The 15,951-nt window shown below is 41.4% G+C and overlaps 1 protein-coding gene across 1 annotated transcript in view; it reads right to left on the reverse strand.

Moving 5' to 3' along the window:
• Positions 1–5,886: 5,886 nt before the first annotated feature.
• Positions 5,887–15,951, reverse strand: part of gria3b (glutamate receptor, ionotropic, AMPA 3b) — a 74,052-nt gene continuing 63,987 nt past the window's right edge. Inside the window, exons 13-16 of the mRNA XM_079268820.1 lie at positions 14,181–14,428; positions 13,293–13,407; positions 8,697–8,944; positions 5,887–7,177 (exon numbers count right to left, since the gene is read on the reverse strand). Coding sequence (XP_079124946.1) covers positions 8,699–8,944; positions 13,293–13,407; positions 14,181–14,428 — 609 coding nt within the window. The 3' untranslated portion in view covers positions 5,887–7,177; positions 8,697–8,698. The remainder of the gene's footprint in view (positions 7,178–8,696; positions 8,945–13,292; positions 13,408–14,180; positions 14,429–15,951) is intronic.

Here is a 15,951-nt window from a genome sequence, read left to right on the forward strand (position 1 = left end):
AATTTCTTTTTTGATCCAACGCTGCTTCATTCGCTTCGGTCCTCTGTCCTCCACATGTTTAGTGAAAGTACATAACTACATACATGAGCGATCAAAGCTGCCATAAATCAGTTCAATGCACTCAATGGCTCACTTAGAGCATTTGCTAGTACTTCGTTTTAGTTTCAGAGCATGCTGAAATCGTCAAAGCGCTGACTCAGCAAGATGCTGGAGATGCTCCACAGGGATGTTGGTCCACGCTGACTTGAGACCATTGTGCAGAATCTGCAGATCCACGTTGTGAACATCTTTTGTTTTCATCTCATCCCAAAGGCGTTCTGTTTGGTTAAGATCTGGGAACCATTGGAGGCAATTTAAAGAAGAATCAGCCGAAGTATGTCGTAACTGTTAACTGTTACAAAAAATAGTTTTGGGAAATTCGGGCAGAGAGTTTGATGACAACATTGATACCACTCTTGTATCCTTACATTAAATATAAGGCTACAGCCAGCATCTGTATAGGTTAGCTCAGTGTAACCAGCCAGCAACTTCCGGATTGAAGCCAATGTGGCAGTGCCTTAAACATACATTCTCCCTACTGGCCAGCAGGGGGCGACTCCTCTTATTGCGAAAAAGAAGTCTGATTGTATAGAAGTCTATGAGACAATGACCCTACTTCTCACATGATTTATCACCTCAGTACACATTGTAAACATGAGTTTATGGTCTCAATCTCTAGTTCAAAGTTTTCTTCAAAGCAGCATGATGTCCATTTAGTAAAATATGCTCCCATTTAGAGAACAAATAGACAATAAAGCAGTGTGTGTTTTAGGGTGTGGCCGCTATCACAGCGTTATCCGGTCTGAGAGTTCTCTGTAATTTCACCTTACAACTTGAACTCTTCCAAGTGTGTTTTCAGTTCATTCATATTTTGATTGCTGCCGAAGGTCTTATTCAGCATCTTATGACCACAGGGGAGGTTGATCTGATCTGTCAGAGTCTGTTGAGTCAGAGTGCATTCTCTAAGTATATTACATGTTCGAGCTGGTACCAATCCAGGTGATTGGCACGATCCCACCACAAAGCAGACAGTCCATCCGGCTGTTTCAGGGGTCACGTATAGGTACAGGTTTACATTGTTTTAAATCGTCACAAACATGAAATTTGACCTTTGCACTTGAACCATTCTTTTAGGAGCAGTGGGCAGCGGGGAATCACCCAAGGAGCAAATGTGTGGTTCAGTGTCTCACTCAAGGGCACTCAGAGGTGTGGATAGGGGGAGCCGAGGATCGAAACAGCAACCTTGCAATTTAAAGAAGTGCCGTTGAGCTCCTGAGCCAAAGCTGAGGAGCAATTGTCAGAACATTGTTATTGTTATTTTGGTGTCATGGATAAGAGGAAAATGTAATGTAAAACGATCAACTCACAGCACAGCAACATTGACCTTTAATCTGACAGCAATGTTTAACCGTCAGGATTTACTGCTTGTCCCTCAGAGCTTCCTTCACTAATACTTAGAGAAATCACTGCTGCAGAGGAAGACGTACCATTCCCTCCACAGAGACTCAACAATCAATAATGAAATGCAGCCAGAAGATATGTTGTGTTCTGAGCAATGGGTTCAACATGTTCTATAAAACCTCCCTGAGCACAACTTTCACTTCTTTTTTTTTGGATGGAAACGAGAGAAAGTAGGAAATGATGACCTTGGGTGCAGGTGGAGGGGAAATGAAAACAACTCTTAAAACATGTTACAGAGCGAGAAGTGAAGCGTCTTTAATCCACTGCTACAGTCGCAAGATTGAAGAGAACATTTGCTTCGTGACGTGACGACCTTACCCTGGTTGAAGTGAATGTAAGGAACATTTACTCGAGTACTAAGTTCAAATTCGGGGGACTTATACTGTAGTTGAGTCTTTTCTATTCACGTCACTTCTTCTTCTACTTTATTAAATCTCTGAGAAAAATATTGTACTGCTCTTTATTTATCTGAATTTAGTTGCTTTACAAATTAAGGTTTTTGCTCACAAAAACACAAGGAGCTTGTATGATGTTTTGTTATAAATTAAACGTTTCAACAGTATATACTAGTACAGTTGAAAAGATGAGCAGCTATTTTAATGGTTGTTAAAGTTATTTCTTCATGTATATTTCATGGATCCAGCTTCTCAGATGTGATGAGTTACTATGAGAAATTATTTCAATGATTTCAACTGATTTGTGACAGCACCTCTCACTATTTTCAGAATTATTTTAAACCAAACAACTACTTGATGAATGAGAAAATCCAATCCAATCAAATCAGCTGATTCATCCGTATTGGCTGTAGTCCTATGCATGTCAACCAACTATGACAGTAAAATGCTGTTTTTACATGAATGCATGAGTAATAATAATCGAATTATCACAGTCACTTTTTCTTTGAATACCTTTAGTACTTTTTCCTCGTTAACATTTTCGGTTCAGTCAATGACTCAATGGCTGCGTCTGACAGAGACGGCCATGAAGAAGTCCACATGCAAACCAACAGTGTGTAATCACGAGTAAAGATCAAGTGCAGCTTTACAGTTTCATTGGAAGGTTTCAGCAGAAAGCAGGATTCGTTGTACAAGGTGCCACTGGTGTGGTCTGCCTGTAAGCTTGAGCGACCCTTGCAATTCTCGTCCGACCTCTCTTGTTTGTCTGGTGTCAGAACAATCTGTTTTGTGTATTGCAGCCTTCCTTCTCGATTAACTCTACCCTGAATCTGTGGTGCACCAAACTCCCACAAGGACAGCTGTCTCTGCAGATTCTGGATCTGGCACATCTATCGCCAGCAATCAAGCTGTGTTCAAAGTCGAATCATGAGTCTTGCCCGTTCAGGTTTCGTCAAACAGTAACAGGATCTCCTCTCGCTATATCCACGGCTTCTGAGTCACACCTGCATTAGTCACAGTCTGAAGAAGTGGGGTTTCGCATAAATATGAGACATGCCGACAAAACATGGCAAATGCACATCTTTTATTTCACAGTTATGATGTTAAAGAGTATGTATTCATGTATACCGTTATCGCTGATTCAATGCAGAATGCTAATGGTGTTTCTGTGCAAATATATTCTTTCATATCTCATTGTTTCGGTCATGCCCTAAAGGCTCCACATACAAATTCCATGTGTCATCTCTCCACATCTCTGTTATCTATGCAGTTCATTAAAATGGGCTTTGACACTTGTTCAATTCAAGTTTATAAATATTGAAATTGCAGCAACCTCCACACTTGGACGAGCAAATGGACGTGGCTTATGGGGCGGATTCGTCTGGACCAGACTTTTGTTTCCGAGACTTATACGGTTCAAAGGTTTACAGGCCAAAATGAAACTTTGCTGTGACAGCGCCAGCATCTGGGCAAATTGCACTAACTTCGAAACTCCACGTCCTCGGGTCCCCGGCATTGCACCCCAGAAAGGTGAAGTAGATGGAATGAACGGTTCTCCAGCTGTGCAAAGGACAAGCCCGCACACACACTGACAGACGGAGATCCCTCGCCTTAGATTTCTTTGAACTATCATTTTACACAACAGGGTACATGTTTGGGAGGCTGATCAATGTCAACTGAACTTGAATGTCAAGTGCAGGGCTCTCCAGGCACACTTGAAGATAGCTAAAGAGCAATAGTGGAGAAAAGAGGAAAATGGAACAAGTGACTTGGAATCTGATTTATTCATTGTGTCCTGAGAGAGAGAGAGAGAGAGAGAGAGAGAGAGAGAGAGAGAGAGAAAGAGAGGGTGACAGACTGCAGTACGCTGCAAAGAGAGGGAGCTGGTAATCAAAGTATCCTCCCCATGACATGTCCTCCTTCAGCCTTTTGAGTTTTCTTTCTTTCTCTCTCACGCACAGTCTTTCCCTTCTCTCTTTCATACACGCACACACGCACACGCACACGCACACACACACACACACACACACACACACACACACACACGCACACACACACACACACGCACACATATATATATATATAGTGTATACTGTCTTCCCCTTGGTGACAGAGCCCATGTTAGATCAAATTAGCTTTCACAGGCCCGAGGAGGCAGCGAGCACAACGAGCCAGTTGAACAGTTCGACACATGCATGTTGGATGAGTACGGTAGTTGTCCTCTGGTGGAAGGAAGTGAGCTCTACGTCTGCTCCTGTGATTAGATTCACAGATCCTCTCATTGTGTCACTATCTCAATGAAAGACCTCATCCAAACTGCTCGCTGCCTCTTTTTCTCTCTCTCCCATTCTTGCAGGACAAACACCGCCACCGTGTCACCCTAAAACTAATTCCAGAGAATAGTCTCATGAGCATCATGTGCTGCAGTGCAGTGCCATCCTCGCGCACCACTCCCCCACGTTGTCTTGTTCCTGTTTGAAAGCAGTCCAGGCATATCAAAGACAAAAACAAGGCACAAAAGGAAAGCCAGTGAAGCAAAGGAAGAACAAAAAAGCAATATCCTTTCATGCTTTGTCAGAAATGGGTTGTTTGGATCGTACAGTAGCATTTTATACAGCCCGAGTCTGTTCTACAGGACTGGTGCAGTGAATAAATCCGAAATCATAGTGTCTGCATCCAAAAAAATGAAAGAGAAAAACAAGAAAAACCCCACTGGTCTTTTGCCATGTTTGTTGGATTTGTCATTTGAGCTGTGGCAGGCATGAATCTCTGGAAGGAGGAATTCATTTTACCACACAATGCAGACCCAGAGACCAGTGAAATGACACAGACCATCTGGGCAATCTATTGAGCATTGTGCTCATTCGCTGAAGGCCTGTATGTGAGAATTTACACTGTGGGAATAAGCAGGGTTTAAATGATCAACTGTCCCCTCTGCTGTAAGCAAATCCTGATGAAAACATCCTCCCTAAAACTGTTTTTAAAGATTATAACTTGTGCTGGAATTAAAATGGACACAGCATCCATGTGCAGTATGTTGGCGGTTATAATAGTACATTATTGATCGTGTCACATTTTAGAGAGAGAGAGAGAGAGAAAGATTACGTGCCAGACAAAGCTGTCAATGGAGCCCTCAATCAGTGGAGGCAAGGCAGGAGAGCTAGAGTGAGGCAGATGGTGCTTACTATTGATCCAACATGCACACACACTTCCACAGACTAACGGCTCAATATTGGACCTATTACTTTGTATATTTGTCTGCAGGGGTGCTGCCGACACTCCGCCATACTGGAGTTAAAGTATGCTGTGTGTTTAACGTGAGCCTTCAAAATCATCGGCATTTCTTTTCAGCGAAGATAGTGTTGTGAAATGACACCAACAAAGACACTGAATTCTTTCTGTACATTTTATTTACAAAAATGTATTAAAATTCTCTGTACAGCGCCTCACTAATGAGGTTCAGCAAATTAAGCATGCATCTCTTGCTCTTTTGTACCCACTACTACACCCGGCGATTATGTTTTTTTCCGTTGTTGTTGCAGAAGGTGAGGCGTATACAAAAAAGAAAAGATGTGAAACTCATTCACAAAAGAATAACCTGGGCTGGACGTTAACCCTAGGTCGGTTTGTGAGTAGCAGAGCTCGTCAAGCATCACTGAATTCACATGCAATTTCTTAGAAAAAAAAGAAGGGAAAACCAATCCTTCATCATGTAATATAAATAATCCTCATTTATCTGAATGTACACTTCATCCTCAGCTCCTTCTTTATTTTTCTTCACATTATCAGTTTCTTTTTTTAATATACATATATATATATATATATATATACATATATATATATATATATATATATATATATACATATATATATATATATATATGTATATATATATATATAAAACTATCTGTCCATAGTTTCAGGTGATTAGATAACTATCTTCCTAAATCCAATGGAATCACAGTCGTTTTGAAAGAAAGGAAATTATTACAGCAATATGGAAATGTGCTAAGCTTCAGGGCTCTCCCTGGTATAACCTTGTATAAATCTAATTTCCGTTGTATTCATATATTTTTCATTTTCATTTACTAAGTGAAGTCACCAAACACAGTAATGCTCATTAAAGGAAATCAAATTAAAAGCAGACCACAGCTCGTTGCAAAATGTGCAATTGTTAAAGAAAATGGTTAGGTAATCCAAAATACTAGTTTAAAAGCCATTACTGTTATCCTTTAATTGGATTGCAGTTAATCTACAATTGAATTACCCTTTTTGTTTGGTTTTACTTTCATGTACAGGAGACTTGAATGACTCTAGACTTCAGGGAAAGACTGTTTGAAAAGAGATGAACCTTAGCGAGTCAGTGCTCCTTTGATATTTTACAAACTGGAGATCACAAGATTATTATTATTTTTTACTCAAACATGAATACTTTGCTTTACACACTCTGTCATACAAAACCCACTCTTGGCAGTATTGGAAGTGCGAACTATGACCTGGTTCTCTAGTGCGTAAAAGCCAAACCAGGTCATTTTCTCATCTTTCATGAGTCCCATTAAACGTTCAGAAGACAGTGGCAGCAGCACCAGAGTTTAGAGTACAAACAACACACTTGTAATTGTTTTTTGGGCTGAATGGCATCTCGCTCCAATAAGATCAAGCTCTCTTTTAAAACAAGTACAAGGTCACTATAAGTGACTCACAGCAGTATAAAAGCTATAGTCTACTAACCAGTGTCTTACAGTGCACTGAATAGATCTAATAAAATGTCTTGAACACATATAACCAGTGAAAATCTGGCAGCAGAAGGATGAAGAGTAATCTGATCGTATTGATTACAACAAACCAATTAGACACTTGTTATATAAGATTCGTCGTCTTTCTGGCACTTCAAAGTGTGCTTAGGGTTGCAAATGATGGCTTTAGTTCTCTCATTCATTGTAACATGTCAAATGTATTTTATATATATATATATATATATATATATAGATCTATATATTTCAATCACTGCACCATTCTTCAGTTTTGTATGAGTTTCAAGCAAAAAAGCAATATCATTGTGAATGAGTTGCACTGATTGGACTCGGAGTTCCATAAGGCACTGAGAGGAGGGAACCGCAGCGGCTCTTCCCGTGACCAGTCCAGTCGTGTCGTCATTGCAGATTATCGTGCCGTGTCCGCCCGAGAGGATTCGGCTTGGAGCTCGATCCTCGTGTATCGTCTGTCCTTTCCTATAGATGTTCGGTCACAGTTGTAAGGGACAATGGAAATGCTTCCTAATCCTGTGTCGACATACAGAGCAGAAGCAAACATGGGAAGAGTTGAGGTACGTATTGATTGGCAAGAAAAATATGTAATTACATCTGCATATGACTGTCAACTTCAAGATTTTAACTGAAAAATTAATGTTAAAATCCAATGTTTTTCACTGAGTTCAACACTGAAAAACTCATCAGAACTCATCAGAACTGTGTTGGTGGTTTGATCAGATTCGATCGACAGCACCGGCAACACAAGCAAACAACCCACCAGCTGTTATCAAATTTGACTTGCATGGCTTTTTTTTTTTTCAGTCGAGCTCACTTGAGAAGAGCACAGACAAAAAACACAACTACAGAAGTCTCTCACATAACTAATCTCAATATGTTTTCGGGGCCTTTAAATGACGTTGCTCTGTTGTACAGCTGTGCTTCTGTAAACAGACGTACCACACTGTGTTTAACTAGAAGCAACAGAACACACATGCGATCAATCCAATCAAATACAAAACCAACAATTCATTTAACGCCGCGCTCATCAGGGTCTCCTTTGTGTGGTTCAGTGCCATAGAACTGCTGTAAAGAGATATTGTTTTCATTCCCACGTACCTCTAGTGAGCTTTCAGTGGAACTACCTAATACCTTTCTGCTTATGAAAGCAGTTCACAGTGTGCTCTGAGCATCATGCAGAGGAAGAGGTTTGTTTCTAAAAAATAAACTGCTGCACTTGCTAATCAACATGTTTATATTAAAAAGAGGTTACTTTGTGTAACTATCCGTAATGTGACAGGGGTCACGAGTGCCAAACTCTACAGAGAAATATCACCAAACTCTTTAGTTCCCCTCAGCACTCTGCAGCATTTTAGCGTCTTTCAGCTCACTGTTTTGGTTTTCGGTCTTTACTGTTTGGATTCGCTCTCGCTGCCCTTCTTTTCAGATTCAATAGCCAGTTATTCTCGAGTTTTGATAAGTGACTGTACACCAGCCCGGCACAAAACGACACATTCAATTTTGTATTAATGCTGTGAGCACCACAAATTGAATTCCATTCACTTCTATTGTGGTGAGATAGAGGAAATATCAAAACGTGTGCAAGTAAAACCCAAAATATCTGTCCATCTAGATACCATTAGAGGTAAGTGAGAATTCTTTGGGTAATTTGGGAGAACTGACCCTTTAAAAACACAATTGCAGTCACAGAACAAAACACATATTAGCATGTTAAATACACACAATGCAGAATAAGTCAGTTCTATGAAACTGCACCGTGCATTGTGTGTTGTAACCTTCATGTAGCCTCAGGGCACTATACCCATGCAGCTATATGTTACAAGGCACAAACAATATCTCGTGGTTTAGTATCTGAGTGGGCATGTGTGTTCTGTTGTGCCCAACATGACAACCATAAACAATTTCATGAGCAGCAGCCCCACAGCAACGCATACGCAGGAATGTCTCACTCTCACTGGGCCGACGGGAAGCTAAACGATTCATCCGCCGCGGAGCCCGGCGACAGAGCGGACAGTGAGCAGCGGCGACGTACCTCTAGATCTTAACGCTCTCGGTTCCGTACACGTTGTAGCCTTCTCTGTATGTGGCAAAGTTCTGGGTGTTGGTTGGGGGAGCCGGCTTAAAATTCTGAGCATTCTTGGCCAATTTCAGCCGTTTGGTTTCTTGCCGTGACTTATAACAGAACTCTATCAGAGCCACCATCATGGCCAGCCCCAGCCCTCCAACCAGAATATAGAAGACACCAGCCACATTGCTTAGGCTGAGAGCACTTGTCTTGTCCTGGGGGAAAGGGAATAACGTAGTTAAGAGTTTTTGCAAGGGCAGCAGAACAACACACAGCCTGCATCCTTCAAACTGAGTCCTCACATAGCCTTGACTTAAACTGCTCTATTACATCATCATACTCTATCTTACTTGTATGGCAGATCATGGACACTAACAGCTACAAGCAACCACACATTTGAAGATGTAATGAGGTGCTAAGGCTACAATTTTGACTGGACTGATTTCCCTATGGTTGTCACAAAGACTGCCATAGTCAAACCATTCTCCACTCAGGAGAAAGAAGCCAACTCGTAATGCTCTATCTGCTGGTGGATGTAGAGCTCTCCCTGCCCTACACTACGTGTATGTAAAGTGGCTTCTGCTTTTGACCATGTAAGGAAGCTGGTCAGTATCGCATAGGTCGACAGCTCTGAAAATCCCTATCTTTTTTAATTTTTTTTTATTTATCCTCTTGGCGACATGTACGTATAACTCTCATGGCAACATTGTCATACAGTACAGTCAAATTCATAATAGATGAATGATAGTTCCATTAAAGTAAAAAAAAAAAAAAACACTAAAGATCAAACCATTTTGCTGCTGCTTACCTACCAAACATATTCATAAAAAATTTGTTCATCAGAGTTTTACTATTTGCAGTTTAACCCTATGAGCATGGGAATATCATAACGATATCTCTATGGTCTGAGGCTTCGACTGTATCTCAGAGGGTTAAATAGTGAGTTTATTACATTCCCTAACTTCTTGCCATGTGCAAACAGAGCCTCTAACCTCAACTCCGAGCAGCCACAAGATTTAGAGAACACCCTACGGGGCTCTCGCCGCTTAGAGGAGTTGAATTTGAGTAACTCATGCTTGTTCATCACACCACATGAGGCCAAAGAATCTAATAGACACATCTCGATGCAAACTAGCAACAACACAAATCAATCAAATTTTCATGAACAGTTTGGTCAATAGGAACAGCAGCATAATGGTCAACGTATCATGAATGTCAAGAGTGAAAATGAGCAAAAATAGCATTCTTCAACAACTGTTGTGATTCAATTGAAATAGTGTATCTAAAAGGCACTTTGGCAATTTCCCCACATTATTATCCTTACAGTTGTCACAAAAAAAGAGAGTTTCTACATTTGATATTACATCAAAAATGTATCATTTCTATTGCAATAAAAGACAAAAAATCAAGTTGGGGAAGGAGTGCCTTGTGTTGATGCCACATAATGAACTGTGTTACAGTTTGTGGCAGAAAAAACACTAAAAAAAGAAGAAAAAAAAAGTGTGTAGCAAATAAGCAAAATGTATAATATAGATGTCAGAGAAGTCTTGTCTTGCATATGAACAGTACGTCAAAATGCAATTTGGAATCAGTACAAAAGACCTGCAGCGACTGACCTTACTTCCAGAGTCCTTGGTTCCACATTCACCCTTATCGTACCACCATTTGTTTTTCAGCTTGTCTAAGATGCCTTGTTCACTGAGTTTCAATACTGCAAGGTTTACAGGAGTTCTTCACGTGGGAAATAACATAAATAACATTATATTATGTTATTTTATGTTATTCAACTTTTAAACTACTACATACTTTACAAAGCGATAAAGCAGGGCTCCTGGCTATGTCAACATCACAGAGAGCAGGCATTCTACCTATTACCTTTATAACCCCTAGTCTAAAGCCAGGACCTACCCATATCGCTTTGAGTAATCGGCAGACGCTGTTAACAGGGCGACCAGCAGGTACTTCAAGTACAATTCTGCAAGTCTTTGGATTTTAAAAAAGCACTGGGGTACATTGGTTGGGGGGGGGGTAACGGATCACAGGGGTTTTCTGAACAGCATTTAACAAGTTCAGTCCAACAGGAGCTTTGTCGTAACGAACAGAAAAATGATGGACCATTTCCACGATCTCAGTTTAATCCTGCGATGGCTAATAGCACCAGCACGACAACAATCCATTCCGGAGGTATTACAACCAATTTCATATCCAAGCAACGACGGCCAAAAGTGAAAGCTTGATCAATTCCTACGTCTTCTATCGCGACATATCGCTCAGAAAACTCGATCTCCCAATTAGGCCAGATGAGTGTCAGATGAGTGTCAGATGAGTGTGTCCCAACCAAACGGCACAGAGCTGCAGGACTAAGCTCAAAAGTATCAGTGGAATAATTCCTCTCATATTTGCCTGTAGCTGCATAATCTAATGTCTGACGCCGCTTTCTTTGTGCCGTTTGATATCTGTAAGACGTCAAACTACTGCATGTAACCATAATTCATCACAATGTTTTAAAGTACTAAATTACTTTAGCAAAAAAAATAAAATAAATTGTATAGCTATATACTTGTTGTAGTCATAATGTAACAGTGAATCATTTGTAGTTTGCATCAATCTCCCTGTGTTAAAGTAAAAAGCTAAGAAACACAGGGCATCGATATACGAGTGGCCTGACTACTCCCTGGGAGCAATGGCCCCCAAGGGGACTCATGCAATGCATAATGCACTGAGAGAAGATTACACCACTGTACATCCCTCATAGCCAATCTGGAGAAACGGACTGTGAAGACCAGACCATTGTCTTGGCTCGGAGAGACATTGATTAACAATGCAATTACCCTGTAACATGCTCTGTGTCTGAAACTCAATCTAGGCTGCACTGTTGTGCCTCAAGGCAAGAAAGAGCTGTGCTAACTCTGTGTGTGTGTGAGGGCGCGCATGATTATGTGCATCTCCCCGATGTCTGATGGAACACGGAGCTGTGAGTGGGACGGGGCCAAGCGATGCCCTGCTCCAGGGAGCTTTAGTCCACCTAATCGGGCCTTTCCACTGAGTCCTGGGGAGTCACAAGGAGCCAGGAAACAGACAGTACATACCTGTGCATGATAAAAGATCGATGGCCGCACAAGAGACAGATGCTTTCAAATGGCTCCTGAGCATCAGTAGCACAGGGCGGCCTCTCGAGCTCAGTGACTACAGAACATAGCAATGTTAGCAATGCAAGCATTGAAAAAGGTGACATGGAAAAAACATAAATCCTTCTCAGAAATCGACCACCAGCTTTTAGTTCGACATTATTGGTATCTATGCAGCGTTTTGTGGTGGTGCTATTTAAAAAATGACTGGCTGCAGCTTAACTGTTCATTGTGGGTTTCGCCAATCCATGACAAATGGCATTAAGGGTGTAATGACACAATCTGCAGTCCACGGGACCTTTGCAGCTTGTCGGTAATCTCCCCAATTACCTGATCCATATCATCACATTTGTGCTGACAGCTTCATTTGTTACCAAATTGACCTGCAGTGTAAAGAGTAAAATGCCACAGCCTTATATGTGATCGAGAGGAAATAGCACAATTCTTCACGGCACACGATCTAAGTAACATTTCGTGGTCATGGTAGAGTGAGGTTTCACACTTTACACCATTAGCTTCCACAATGGAGGGAGAAAAAAAAAATCATTCATCATTTAACCACAGAAGAAGAGGGAGAGATCTGATGGTCAAAAGGGTCACAGCTGTGCTGTTAATGAGTTGGGGTAGGAACGGCATGTCGTCGAATCAAACCACAGGTGGTTTATCAGATGACTCATTGAACAGGAATCATTTGTCTTTTGTTTAATTAGAATTCTCACGTTTGCCTGTAATGCTTAGTCCCCTCAAGACGCAGCTGTTCCCCTTGCTTCCCTGTCGCTCTCAGCTGAGCAGCCATTTTGAGGTTTTAAAGCTCACATAGTTCTGGGCCAGTGTCATGGATGTGAAGCAGCTGTGCGGTGAAGTGCTACGAAGCCGTGTATTTCAACGAACTTCACCTTCAGGAGGGAAGGCCGGAGGTTTTGGCCTTTTTCAATGTCAAATATTGAATCATAGGCAAACTTAAAGACCTCTTCTTGAATCACATACAAGTGACTTCATCAACTGGTTTTACTCAGACTGTCCAAGCTACCTCGGCAAAGCCCTAATATCTGCAACTAGGGGATCTACCCTACACATGTGTAAGGGTGAATAAATAAAGCTCAACCTTTCACAACTGCAGGGCAGCCACATTCACCTAACAGTCTCCCTTTCTGATGAATCTCCAAACAAACTCCTGCTTTAATTCTCTTTCTATGAATATTACTGTCTCAATAACCACAAACATAATTTGTTTCTGTCAGCTACGCAAAGGCTCCTTAGTTGATCTGAGCTGTTAAAGCGTCTGGTCAGACTAGCAGTGAATTTGGTAATCGGCCGTGGGGCAGCAGCAGGTTGGTTTGGGCGGACGGTCGGTGTGGTTTTGGTGGGGTTGTGGTAACAGCCTTGCCGATTACTCTGCACTATGGTACCCGATTGTGGTGACATCGAGGCTGACCTTGGAGTCACCTCCCCCGCCGCCGCACTCTCCCTTGTCGTACCACCATTTGTTTTTCAATTTGTCCAAGAGGCCTTGCTCATTCAGTTTTAAAACTGCCAGGTTAACAGCATTTCTTGAAACGATAAAACATAACTTGTAAGAAAATGCACAGGTCCGTGAGAAATCTAATGCAAAGTAATAATTGTGCTAAGCATCATAATAAGTAAAGGTAGCGAGACTACCACTGTCAAAGCAGGGGCTTATGCACATCATCTGTTACTCAGAATGGTCTAGGAAAGGACAAATTGTTTAAGAAATTAAGGAACATGGAGAGATAAGAAAAGGCTCATATCAGGTGAAGACAGTGTTAAATCTTGGAAAAGGTGGCATGAAGGGTTACGTAGTTCAGAACTGAAGTGTGCGGGATGGGGACACTTGTCATTGAGAAGAAAAGTAACAACAACAAACATCATGCAATTAACATTCGTCACAAGTGACAGCGCAGCTTTTAAAGGCTAAATTGAAAAACCATTGAACTGTTAAATTGAAAGTGACAACACAACAGTCAGGTAGGACAGCACACGGGACAGAGGGAGAGGTTGAAGGAGAGAGAGAAAAGCAACAGTAAGAGAGACAAAAATGTGAAATGACTTTTAGCTTTAGTCTTATCATCTGGATTTGATTCTTCTACTATTAGCAGCTCTTATCACATGTATAACACATCAAAAGTAAACATTGATTGTCATTAAACCTTTGTATCCAAGTGCATTGAAAGGCATACTACCGTTACCTCTGTGTCCATAAACAAAACAAGGAGAGGAAGAGAAGAGAATGACAACAGGGGGACATCAGGGTAGGTGGAATACTATAACAACATGGATGATATTGTTATATTATTCCACCCACCTTAATGCTGAGCCTTTGGGCGTCGCCACACCGTATCCTTTCGAGTCGAGGTTCCCGCCCACTTTCATGGTGTCGCAGGGCTTCCGCTGCTCGATGTACTCGTTCATGGTGGACTCGAGGAGAAAGGCGAACTTGCCCTTTGACTTTCGTACCCGGGCTACGCCATCGGGCGTGGTCTTAACAAACACTGAGGGCTCAGCGGATTTCATGTATGACCACATCTTCTCATACACTGCTATTTTGGATCGCTGTGCAGAGAAGGAAGAAGGAGAAGTAGTTTAGACAAACTCAAACAAAAATCATCGGCATTTAATGAATTTTGTAGGATTTTTGTGCTTAATGATCACTTCATTTAAACTGGCATGATGAAGTATTTATAGACATCTTGGAAAAACAGCAGTGTGATATCTTTAAATACTTCCAGAAAATATCGCGGGTGGACTTTACCAGATCACGAAGTACAGAAATTTACAAAATCCATTTCTCTTCATCAGCATAGATGTACTCTTCAAATATATTGTTGCAGCTTGAGGCCCAGATTCACCGAGTGTGAATGAGGACCACACATCACCTGTGCAGTACATGATGTCATGCAAATTGGGTTATCGTAGAAATACTGGCATTTGTGGACTTGGTTATGCAAAAGTATGCTTCAGTTATTAAACCTTTGTGTCAGTGAAGTGTGGATAATGATGACTTATATGGAAACTTGCAAAAGTTTTGGACCAATCTCTTGGTGAGTTTGAGCTTTGGTTGATAGTCTTAATTTAACTTGTAGAACTTATTACAGTCATTCATTTCAACAACTCTGTCCTTAATGTAACATCCCAACTGCGACTCAGAGGCAACGCGCATACGATTTAAGGGAAGTGAACAAGGAAGCGGGCTGCGCAGACACAAGGCAACCAATCACAAAGTGACACAGATGAGCCTTTTCCCAGCGCCTGGGGTCAGGCTTAGCGAGCCTGTAAAATCTGTGGGAGTTGAACGCTATCTATAATAAGCATCAATTAAATTATTCAATGCCGCTGCATTTATTTTGGCATAGGCCTTTCACACTTTGCACAGATCCTGGTCCAAGCAGCGATGAGCCAGTTCCCGAGTGGCACTGTGTGCACTGCAGACTGGATCCCACATAAAAAATAGACTTTCTTTTAGTAAAGGCCAGAGAGAGAGCGAGAGATGAAGGGGGTTGGACGGTTTTCAACAACCGGCTGAATCAAAAGATCCACTGTCAACCAAAGCATTTATTTGTGGAATATGGACACGCTGTTGACATACCAGCATCTGCCGGAAATATTTCCCTCGTGTTTTTTTTTTTTTTTTTCACCTCACAAGGCCATCAAAGTCATTAGTTAAGCGATACCAAAATGTGAAATGACGAGTCAATGAATTAATTTGTTGACTGACTGAAAAATAAGCAGCAACAGTCCACAGCCACACTAGCAGCTCTATGAGGCACGGCGGTGCTCAGAGCTAAATGCTAGCATCAGTGCGCTAACATGCTTACAAAGGCAATGCTTAACACGCTGATGCGTAGCAAGTGTATTGTGTCATTTTCATCATCTTAGAATGGCATTAGTTTTGGAGATGTTTCTTCATAAACCAAAGTACTCGACAAAATCTAAAAATGTACCCGACGGTGGCGCTTTTTAGTGACGCCACTGGCATATTAAGCTAGTTAGCGTGGCTAAACATGCCATACATTTGCTGCTTCCAGCTTCATTTTTGACCTCTGGAAGATTCCAATGGTCATTTTTCAATATGTTGG

The sequence above is a fragment of the Melanostigma gelatinosum genome, assembly GCF_949748355.1.
Source record: "Melanostigma gelatinosum genome assembly, chromosome: 5".
NCBI lineage: Eukaryota > Metazoa > Chordata > Actinopteri > Perciformes > Zoarcidae > Melanostigma > Melanostigma gelatinosum.